This window comes from Anguilla anguilla, chromosome 9, assembly GCF_013347855.1.
Source record: "Anguilla anguilla isolate fAngAng1 chromosome 9, fAngAng1.pri, whole genome shotgun sequence".
Classification (NCBI taxonomy): domain Eukaryota; kingdom Metazoa; phylum Chordata; class Actinopteri; order Anguilliformes; family Anguillidae; genus Anguilla; species Anguilla anguilla.
Window position 1 is genome coordinate 20,894,910 of NC_049209.1, and position 12,246 is coordinate 20,907,155.

Genomic DNA, 12,246 nt, shown 5'->3' on the forward strand with positions numbered 1-12,246 from the left:
AGTTGTACCCTGAAGCGAGCCACTTACCCTGAACAGCACTAGTACATTGAGTACATGAGACTGCAGTTGCACCCTGGAGCGAGCTGCTTAGCCTGAGCAGTATCAGGACATACAGGATGTAAAGATAATAAATTCCATTAAATGGAACCTCACTTTTCTTTCAGGGAGCTGAAAGAAATTTCCAGTGAAGGAGGCGACTCACAGGTAGGGCTCGTAACCTACAGGTTGCAGGTTTGATTCCCAGGCAGGACACTGCCATTGTATCTTTGAAATGCTTCAGTAAAATATCCGGCTGTAAAAACGGATACTCTGCAAAGTGCAAAAATATGTTGTGTACACTACATCGCTCTGGGTCAGAGCATCAGCTAAATACCAGTTTCATGCATTACACTGTCCCATCAGCCCCTGCCTGCATGTGGCGCCTCCTGGGGCCAGGCGTGCTGCACGCGGCTATAACGCGCACCGCGCGAGTCGCCCCGGAGCGCGTGAGCGATTCAGGCCATACGGCGATGAGGCCGAGTCCCCGATTCACACGGCAGAGCTCCAGGTCGCGCTGACCTTATCCGGGTTGAGCCAGAACAACTGGACGCCCCGCCCGTACTGCGCTCCTCTGTTTACGGGGCCAGATACCGCGTCCCTTCATCATGCAAATCCCCCTGGGGATCTGACGGTCCCAAAACTACAACCATAACCATTTGTCAGACGATAATAATAACAATTTCCCCTCAACAAAAAAAAGAAAAAAAAAAACTGGCAGCAGACTCACTGTACATACTGTACCGAGAACAGTGGCAAACAGCCCAGGACTGGCTTGCTGCCAACTCCAGAAGAAAAATAAACACAGACACCAGAAGATGAGAGACTGAGAGGGTGGGGTGGTGTGGAGTGTGTGTGTGACTGTGTGTGTGTGTGTGTGTGTGTGTGTGTGGGGGGGGGGGGGGGGGGGGCACATGGTACAATGCAAGTGACATTCTTTTCTCCATTTCTTTTTCTCCTTTTCTCATTCTCTCCCTTTCTCCATTTCTTTTCTCTCATGTTACTGAAGCTGATGGGTAGACTATCTGAAACTTGATTTTTTAAAAATGGGATACTCAGCTGGATCAGCTGGAATGCTTTACAAATATCATTTATAGTATTATAAAATAGGTATAAGAGACAAAAGTGCTTTGTCAACATGAAAGCAGGATCATCATCTTTTTCTTTCTCTATCCCTCTGCACCTCTTCTCTGACTCGCAGTATTAATGTTCAATTCTGATATGCTTTATTAGGATGGCAAACCAACACTACATTTCCAAAAGTATGTGGACACCTGAACATCGCACCCATATGTACTTGTTGAACATCTTATTTCAAAACCATGGACATTCAGATAGAGTTGGACCACTCTCTGCTGCTGCAACAGCGTCCATTCCAGTGTAATGCCTTTACAGTAGATTTTGGAACATGGCTGCGGGGATTTGCTTCCATTCAGCCACAAGAGCATTAGTGAGGCTGGATACTGACACTGGGTGCAAGGCCAGGCTCGCAGTCAGCATTCCAATTCATCCCAAAGGTGTTTGATGGGGTAGAGATCAGGGCTCTGAGCAGGCCAGTCAAGTTCTTACCACACCAAATTCAGCAAACCATTTCTTAATGGACCTTGCTTTGTGCACGGAGGCATTGTCATATTGAAACAGAAAAGGGTCTTCCCCAAACCGAAGTGCACAATTCTCTAGAATTTCATTGTATGCTGTAGCATTAATATTTCCCTTCACTGGAACTAAGGGGCCTATCTCAAACCACAAAAAACAGCCCCAGACCATTCTTCCTCATCCACCAACCTTTACAGCTGGCACTTTTCGACTCCGTACAGTTCTGCCAAACACAGATTTGTCCGTCAGACTGCCAGATCGTCAACTGTGATTCATCACTCCAGAGAACGTGTTTCCACTGCTCCAGAGTCCAATGGCGGTGCACTTTACACCGCTCCAGCTGACGCCTGGCACTGCGCATGGTGATCTTAGGCTAGTGTACGGCTGCTCGGCCATGAAAACCCATTTCATGAAGCTCTTAACGGACAATTCTTGTGCTGATGCTGTTTCCAGAGGTAGTCTGAAACTGTGTACTGAGTGCTGCAACGGTCACTGCAAAACCTGTTGCGAGCTGCAATAACAGTCGCCTCTTTCAGTGAGTTCCGGTCAACCCCTGATTGAATAAAATGCTACCCCACCATTTGAACATCAGTACATTGTTTTGCGCATGCATGCATACAAATTACTGGTACGCTCGTTCTCTAAGGCTGTATGTAGCTGTATTAACTATGAAGCGAGTGATAAAAGCCACGTTGAAGTCGCTTCAATTCATATCGCGCAAATCTTGTAATTTTGTAATGTTTATGGTTTGAGTGCACTGTGAAGATTCAGTTGTGCTTCTGTTTCTAAGACCGGCAGTACGCTGCAGTAGGCCTATCATAGCTACAGGCCTTTCTACAGTTCGTTTGTTTTAGCTAACTACTTAGCTTACAGTGCTTTAGTTAGCAATACCATACAGGCCTTTCACTAATTAGAAGGGGTGTCCACATACTTTTGGAAATGTAGCGTATTTGTATGGTCAAACAATACACATATAAATATCACTGGGCAATGGTGCTGTTATTAACACGTACAGTATATATTACCGCTCTTGTGCTTTCTCTGCATGCACTTATACACCTCTCACTGTGTATACCTCTCTCACGCACTCTCTCTCTCCACTGCGTCCCCTCTCTTCCTCTCCCTCCTCACACTCGCTCTCTTCCTCTGGCTGGCTGATATGAGACAGAGCAGCACAGTTCCTGCTCTTCCGTACTTTCCCCTCCGCTGTGCTGCTCATCTGCGGTGACACACAGAAATCAGGCAGCTCTTGTGTTTCACCCTGCCGCCGAAAGCAGAAATAACCTCTACCCGTTCTTAAATCGTTCTTATTAGGAGGAAGCATTATTTCACTGTCTCTTTTCACTCATTTAATTACAATTCATTTTCGTTCGATTTCGTTAGATTAAAAACTGGCATGCAGTCAAAAAACACTAGGGGACGTGCAATGAAAGTAAGCGTAATAACAATACTAACAAATATCTACCCCTCTCTCCAATGTGCATTTTTTCATCGCACTGAGACAGCAGCCTTCCACCCCCCCCAGCCCCCCAACCTCACCCCCGTTGCCAGTTCCTGGAAAATGCTATTCAAACCTGCAGCTGCGGCTCGTAACGCTGGGAGAGAGGACCCAGAGCGCGAGTCTGTGATTTACCTCGGCTCGCGCGGTAGCGCCCCGCGTTTAGCCGCGATGGGGAACCCGAAGCGCTCGGGTCGGCCGGGTCCTATAAATACAGTGGAGCGTGCGGATCGATGGGCGCGCGGCGCGGCGCTAAGAGAGCCGGCCGTATAACTGTCCGCCGCGGCCCCCTCCCCGCCCTCCCGGGGCCCGAGGCGGGCCTGACCTTGCCGGCCGTCCTCGCCGCGCCGTAACTCTCTCCGCTGATTAGCCGCAGATTGCGCGCGGGGGCTTGCATGCGAGGCTTTGTATTAGCGCAATGAGGGTTTATTTCACGAGTTCAAACACCTTGACCGAACGTTCTTAGCGGGTGAGCTACATCATTTCAACCGGCTCGGCTGAAGGGGGCAAGGGGGCGAGGGGGCACCATCAGCGGGATTGGAAGAAAAAAAAAACCCTGATGATTAGGAACTGCTTTGCCGGAAATTGGAAAGTGCTGATTTATAGCAAAGCGCTGAGTATTTCAGTGACCGGTTCACCTTAAATGTTACCGTAAAAGTCTTGAATGCTACTGTAACGTGAAGTACCATTTCACATCACACTGCGGTATATGGCAGGTCAACAGGTGCATGAAATGTTTTTCCCCAATCTTCATGGAAAAAATATATCACTTTTACAAACGGACACACAGAACGCATTTGTTTGAACCTGCCAAGTGTACAGTTAATGGATGGCTTTCATAAGAGGAACTTACACTTTATACTCATTTTCTACCCAGGAAAGAAGAACCGGTAGCCATTAAAGCCATCTTCTTAAGAAACAGGCTATTTTTAAATTGTATAGCTGTTTGTATTTGAAAACAATGGAAACGATGGGGAAAACACATTTAGAAAACCTCCATCATTTGTGAATGGACATCATCAAATGTATGGACAAATTCCTGTATTAATATTAACTTTACTAAAAGACAAAATAAAGGACAACATTTAATTGAATTCAGAATTATGAATATTTCCCAAGAAAGGCCTGAACTCCCGACCATGACACAGTAAACAAATAAATAAAACGCCAGAGCAACTATTTAAAAAAATAATCCGCTGGTCCCTTTTCAAACACTAGCTGACTTATGTCAGGGGTCCTCCGAAATTAATTCTGAACAGGTTAAAATGGCTGCTTAAAATTTCCCAGTCGACTTGCTTATCGTTCGACTCAAAATGGCGGCCGCGCAGCGTGGAGGGACACCGCGGAAGCCTAGGCCGCCGTCGGACGCGGGCAGAACCACATCCGAGGCTTGAGAACCCGTAGGCATGGGCATTCCGGGGAGGCGAAAGCAGGTCCGCTCAGTCAGATCCTGGCCTGTGAGTAACCGCAGCGGAACCCCGCTGCTTTTACTGGGGTTCAATAAACCATCTGTGCTCAAAGCCCTGGGAGACGAGTTTAGAAGTCCAGTAAAAAATAAATAAATAAATAAATAAATAAATAAATAAATAAATAAATAAAATAAATAAGAACTCCAGTAAAAATCCAACTGTGTAAATGGGCTCTGGAGTCGGAAAGATGCTCTCGATCAGAGATGAGTCCATTCGGCCAAATCCCTGCAGCCCGCCGGCTTTAAATTACAAGGGTCTTTACCAGCTAATTTCACCCAGGCCTCGCTCGCAACGAGAAGCACTGCATTCCGCTGTCCGGTGAATGCGTGAACATACATTATCCATGGACGTATGCATGTACGTACACACACAACACACTACAAGGCAAAGGTTTTTCCCATTCAACTTGAAGGACAATTTTTATACTATGAAAGATATGGAAGTTAAAACTGAGTAGGCTGTGCGTGTGTAATAGGAAAAAAAGAGAAAGAGAAAACATGTTTCTTCATGAAAGAAATTCATTTAAAAAACATAAAACCTAACTATATTGGTGGCTTTTTGGTTCAGTTTAATGACACAAAGTCTGCAAACGACACATTTTGCTGTTGCTACCTGAGGTTCTGTACAACGTTATTATTTTTATACCTAAAACAAATGCACAGAAGCATTTCTATAGCGAACTATATTACTAGAATGAATTCATTACTAAATTACTTAATTTTCTTTTTCCACCAAGTAATGCATGCCAAGTAGAAATACAAAGCGGAATGAGAGTATATAGCAGTGCCTGGTTATGTTCTTGCCCGAGTGAGCCAGAATGCGCGTGTTCAGGTGTAAGACGTCCAGGCACAGACAGGTGAAACAGAATGCATGGATAAATGATAGCGTTCTTACCGGAGTGAGACAGCAAGTGCATCCTCAGGCGCAGGCTGTCCAGGAAGTGTTTACCACACAGATCGCATCCGTAGGTCTTCATCCCGCTGTGAAGCTTCCTGCGGGCAGGACACAAAGATGGAGGGGCATCAGTGTCATTCCTGAAAAACGCCTTTTCACCAGCAATAAAAGCTTTCATTTCTCCACACCTCAGAATTGGATTTTTTTTTTAAACAAAAAAACAGGTGCGTAAGAGAAGAAAACCACTTCTGTGTAACTGAATCTCACTTCCAGTGCAAAACCACCGAGAGCTACTCTCAGGCCTGGATCTTCTCTGAATTTTTTGACTCAAATACTTCAAACAGATTTGTTTGATAATTCTTGTGAGTGCTGAACTGCCGGAAAATGAAGGAAAAAAAAAAAACTCACCATTACATTTATTTCTAAATCCAAATCAAAAGTCCAAGTTGAGGACGAATGTCGACTAAATCCAGATCAACATTTATAAAATGACTACCTTCTCTTCTTAAAAATACGAGGAAGTTAATTTCTAGGATTTCAGTATTAATTACATGTTGTGCTACCTCCATGCTCTGACCCAGTCTGTGTCTCACACTGCATACTTTTAATTTTACTTTGCTGCTTTATATTTCTGTCTGTACAAAACCAAAATATAGCCCAACAAATAATATAAAGGGGAGTTATATAGGAAATAGTGTAAGAAATCAACGGCCAAGTAGCTTACATCAACTTTCTGCTTGAATGACTACATCCAACACCAGGCATCAAACATGCAGCAGAGATATCCAAGAACAGGAACAAAAAACTCTGCATACTATATACTCTCGTGATCAGGAAGAGAACAGCACAAGAATAATAAGATTTCACAACATATCTCTATTGTTAACTGACCCAGAAGCCTCTAACCTGGAAGTAAAAATATCAGATTCAGTAACGCCTTCAGGAAGAAACCATCAAACCTGTAAGTTTTCATTTAGTAGCCCAAAAATACACCGCAATACATCACCCAGGCCCCACCATAGATTAAAAAGCCTGTAATGTAGGGTATAAAACGGAAAATAGGATCTAATAGGATTCTATTTAGGCCTATTTCTTTATTTGAAATTCAGTTACTTTAAGTACATTTTGATTATGGCAAAACACACCAAGGCTGGCGGAATGGGCATGAAGCCACACAATGTACAAATTTGCTTTTCTAGTAAGTTCTGTTCTAGTAAAGATCTTTATCGGAGGACTGCGGTCAGTACATAGGACAGGGAGCTCTATCTGCTGGGTGAGTTTCCCATTGAGTGCGGCACGTGTGATGTGCTGTGAGATTCTGTGTATGCGCATGCTACCGTCTGAACGGGGTGGGGTGCATGGGGATCCTGGGAAGAGGGGCGAGGAGGCAGGGGGAGGTAAATCCATCCATCTCCGAGGATCATTTTCAAACGAAGGGTCAATCTTTAAATTGGGCGGGAAGCGCAACATTTGGCCAGTTAATTGCCTGACCCAGGCCCAGCCGGAGGATGGTGGGGGGGGGGTCAGCTGTGAGAGCGGGCAGAGCCACCTTTCGCCCCGGACCCGAGATTTCGGGCTTCTCTGTGTTGGATTACAGCCCGGAACGAGGAAGTGCCTGGCCCTGCTGAGACACTCCAGGCCCGAGCCGCGCGGTGGAACGAGGCTCGGTAATTAGCAGGGCTCGTTCGCGAGCGACGCCGCCGCGGCGGAGGGCCGTTTTTTTTTTCAAAGGCCCGTCTCAAAAGCGAATTATCGCCAACTTAGCGGCGCGCGGCGGGGCCGGGGCCAGGGCAGACGGGCCTAATTCCCGTAAAACAATGGCTGTACTTTGGCCCCTTTTAACCCCGGCGGGGAAGCGCAAACACTCTGTAAATGTGTACGTGACTGCGTGCCTTTCTCACGGCAGACGGCCCGGCGCAGCCCCGACGGCATCCATTCCAGATGCGCCGCTCTGAATGCACACTCATCCTTGCTCTTCCCCGGCGGAGAGAGATAAGCCGGTCAAGGAACGGGGGGGGGGGGACAGGGGGGGTCTTCAAAACAAAACCCCGAGCATGTTCAGTCATAATAAGACATCCCAAACTCAGCCCGGGCGGCCGACTCTTTATTTTTCTACATTTTTATAGCGGTCTCCGTACACAAGCGGCTCGCGGTGGAGCTCTGGACCACTCAAAGTCAGCCGGCTGCCAATCTGTTAAAAAGTAGTAAGCCAAACTTGTTTTTATTAGCATGCTTACAGCATTCAGTAATTGTTCCCAGAAATGTAATTAGCTCATTGTTTGCACCTCGATGCCAAATGCATAAACGTCTTTAAGAGGAGGACCAAGGCGTGTGAGAGCCGTTTCTCGAGTGTTTCTGTTTACGCAGCCCAAACAAACAGCGCAAATAAAATCTACTAGGGGGGGGGGGGGGGGGGGGGGGGGGACATAATAAAAGAAATGAGTGTTCTGGACTATGACCTGTTCAAGGTAGTGTGGAACCTGTTAGGAAACTTCCACTGCACCCATAAGCAAGGAAATGGACTCCACTGCTCTGGTAAATATCAAACTGTGCAGACGGATGACAGGAAAGAAAGGTCCTGAGCCCTGCTAAAAATAAACACACAGCAGCCTGCAATAAAATGCCCGGATTGTATTTTAGACTTTGAGGTGAACACGGTCTTCTTTGCACATCCTTAATAGTTCTGTGATTGTGCAAACTATCATGATTGCAACATCGTAAAGGACAACATTACTTATTCCAGCCTACATTGCACATAGGTTTATTTTATCTGCAAGTCTAAAATACAATGGTAGAAATAAAAATGTAAAAAATTGTATACACTAAATAAAAACTTAATGTAGACTTAATGTAAACTGCTTAATTTCTGCATCCGCGTGTATTTTTAGTTGGTTATTAGGTTTCATACATTACATTGAATTAATCTGTACAATAAAACAGCGGCTCAAAAACAGATGAAGAAACCTGCCAATAATCTTCTTGCAGGGAGGAGCCCATTTTCAGGGGTTGATTAAGCTGGTGTTTGAAAAACAATTTCAGAAAAGAAGAATAAACTCATAGAAGAAGACAGGAAAACATTTTTCAAATCCTGCAGCTCACTTTCAGAAATGGATTTTGTGGCGATCCAACAAACAAAAGTAAGGACTGAGGAGGAAAGAAAGGAAAGCCCTTTGGCGAGCTATAAGTAATTAAAAAGGCCTGTAAACCACTCCCAAAATAAAAGGCACTTCAAAAGGCGGGAGTCTGGGGCCTTCTGGGGCCTTTTGAGGCCTCCGCACCTCTGGGACGCAGACAGAACTGCCGAAAAACACAAAAACGCTCCTGTAAGAACACGCTCCCGCCTCTCAACAAGACGCCTGTCCCATCACCATCACCACTTCCGAAACTTCACCGCTTCCCAAACCTCCATCTGAAAGCCAGCTAAAACCACCATCTGGTGGCAGAAGACCCCCACCTAAATAAACAGTTAACATACTTTATCTAATGCCCACTACAGGCAGCAGAGGACTGGCTATTTAGGCTACGTGTAAAAATCTCTAAATCATGAAGTCCTTACATCATGAGCACATTATTAAGTGTAAACTGGAAAAGGTTTATTGTAAAAGCACATGACATCTCATTGGGAATCGATGGGGATACAAACAAAATACAAAACATAAAATAGAAATTAAACAAGCAAAACTGCTTTTCCCCCGTGTTCATGAAGGAGTCCCAACTTTGGGGACCCTCGTTATAGATGACCCATATGCAGTAATGGGGACCACTGTTCACTGTAAAGAGACAGGAATGAATGACTAACGACGTGAAAAGTTTTCGTGCAACAAGCAGAAGGGGACTAATTTAGCACAGCTTCTCACACCGAGTGTACAGCATGTGCACTGTGTGTGTAGACGCCACATGGTTTCACCTCCGCTCAAAACAACGCGTTTGTTTGGTTTTGGACAAAAACATTTTTATTTATTTTTTTTTTTTTTTTAAATGGTATTGGCTGGTTTTCCGAACAATTCCGAATGGAAATTTCGGAAACTTCTGTTGTTTCTCCGTAAACACTCCCGCAGCAGCGAGTGAAATCCCTTCGGCGCTCGGAGTGCGGAGCGCACTGAGCTGGAAAGCTGATGGGTAAACATTTTTAAAGTCGAAACCCCCAACCTCCCCTTTACCCCCCACCGCACGCCAGTTTGTAACTTGAAGCGCTCAATCAGTGTCACTGAAACGGTCAAGGAAACTGCCTTCTGAGCACTGCCTGAGTTACCGGGGATGCGGCCTTCTACAGGCAGGTGACCTGAGAGCACCCACGGCTCCACGCAACCAGGCATTACACATAATCAACAGGAGGGAGGGAGGGAGAAAGGGAGGGGAAGAGAGAGACCGAGAGAGAAAAACAGAAAGAATGGCATGAACAATAATGCCTCTCAGACCTCCCAAGTGAGTCAGGCATCACATGGAAGTGAAGAATTTTTTGATGGTGGAGACATCTCGATCTGAAAATGAATGGCGCATTTTAAATTGCAAGCTCATCATGAATGGGAACTGTGCGTTCCCTGTGTTCCTGTGATTACTGGGAGCAGAACGGGAAGCCCAAAAGGCCCAAAAATGAGAGAAAAAAACAAAACAAAACTGATAACACAAATGCCTTTGTGGTTCCTGCGTAGCTCTCCAGATGTGAAATGAAATCAGTGTGGCTAACACCACATCGCTCCTTACTTCTTTTAGGAAATGACTTTCCTTTTTATAGCTGCCCTTAACTAAAAGTGTCCCTGGCAGTTGATTTGTGCTGTGGAGCTTAGGCGGTCTGCCTTCCCAGTGATTGGTGGCAAACCCATTTAAGGGTACGAAAAGCAGACCAACTGAGAGGAAAACCTGATATGGGCAGGAGCAATTATTACTGGTTATATTTTCTGACCAAGTAGCCACGACCTTTCCCAGATGTAACAGCAAATAAGCCCTAAATGTGGTAGTCTCCTCCCTCCCACACACACACACACACAGACGCACACAGACACAGAGGCAGATACGCACACACACACACAGACACACACACACAAACACACAGAGACACACACACAGACAGAGACGCACACACACACACACACAGACAGAGACACACACAGAAACACAGAGACAGAAACGCACACACATACAGACACACAGAGACAGAGACACGCACACACAGACACAGACACACACACACACACACACAGACACACGCACACACACACACAGAAACACACACACGCACACACACACCAGCTGCTTGCTTGCTTGTTTTGCAGGAGAAACAGTAGATAGGGCACTCGCTCGCTTGCACTAAGCAGGCTGACTGTAGTCATTAAGGCTGCTGACATAAAACTCTCGAGCCATTTACTCAGTTAATAAGCGACTTTGTCCAACAGTCGGTTTTGACAACGGTAATAAATTTCAAATTTATGTCAACAAAGCATATGTTGAACACCTCATTTCAGAGGCGAAGTGGTGTGGAGGCTCATAAATCAGGGCTGTGTTTGAAATGAAAGCAGATTACGGGCTCCGTGTTATTGAGCCGTTACAACTCGCCCCCGTGTAAATCTCGCCTGTTTGTGCGTCCGTCCAGACCTTCGGCCGTACATCATGCCCGAGGAGTTCCCCTGCCCTTACGGGCGTCTGTGACCGCGGGCCCAGCAGGGCGTCGCCATTCAAAAAAGAATTTTAGAACGAGGCGGCTACCAGCCAGCGCACGATTCTCTCTCACGCACGCACGCGCACACACACACACACACACACACACACAAATACACACTAACCCCAGCCACGCGCGCGTGCACTTTTAACCGACCAAAAATTTTCCACTCAACACACTGAATTTATGATCGATTCCGTCAAGCTACAAAATGACATCTTAACAAGTACATAAAAGTGTGAAATGCTTTCACTGGATCTGTGATTTTAAAAGCCTCAGAATCATACCGTGTTTTTTGTAAATGTTGAAGACTGAAAGTAAAAGGTGTGGCACACTCCTGGTTTGCATACGCTCTTTCAGAAGGCATCTCAGAGATAATAAGGAGAGTCCAAAATGATCCCACTAATGAAGCGGTTTGGTCAAAAAAAATGTGTTCAAGGTGATATTAAAAGTAAATAAAACAAAGTGTTTGTTTCTGGACATGCAGATCATTAATACAATAGCTCAGGGCTTCTTTTATATGGATTTTCACAACTAATAAGGCACAGCTTAATTTATTTTGCACATTCTTCCCAAGAAAACTAGAAATTATACATGTTATGTGGTAACTCTGAAAACATCTTATATTTTAACGTAATCATATTTTATACAACAGATCTTGGTGACATTGTATGTATGTGTACTGTACAGATCAATACAAAAGCTAACACACATATAAATATATTCTATCGTTTCAAACACCCATAAAGTGGCACCAGATTTACCACAGAACAAAATTCTGCTTTCACACTATGGCACATTCCTACAAAGATTCTGAGGGTTCAGAGGGAGTGAATTCCCCCTGAATCTAAGGAGTTAAAAGCATTTTACGCAAATATTTGCCTGATATTTACATACACGGGCGCACGCTCGCACACACACGCGTACGCACACACACACGCACACAAACGCCAAAGCTTTCGCCCTTTTCCTGTCGTTCCGGCTGCTATATTAAGCAGAGCTGGGTATAAATAGGCCCAGATGGAGGACACCTGTGAGAGGAGAAGGTGGAGGACAGGGGACGTGCACTGTAGGTCCCATCCCGATATGACTGCCAT

The 12,246-nt window shown here is 45.4% G+C and overlaps 1 protein-coding gene across 2 annotated transcripts in view; it reads right to left on the reverse strand.

Moving 5' to 3' along the window:
* Positions 1 to 12,246, reverse strand: part of zbtb16a (zinc finger and BTB domain containing 16a) — a 125,714-nt gene that overhangs the window by 67,071 nt on the left and 46,397 nt on the right. For both annotated transcript variants that reach the window (XM_035435136.1, XM_035435137.1), the window contains exon 3: positions 5,494 to 5,591. In XM_035435136.1, coding sequence (XP_035291027.1) covers positions 5,494 to 5,591 — 98 coding nt within the window. The remainder of the gene's footprint in view (positions 1 to 5,493; positions 5,592 to 12,246) is intronic.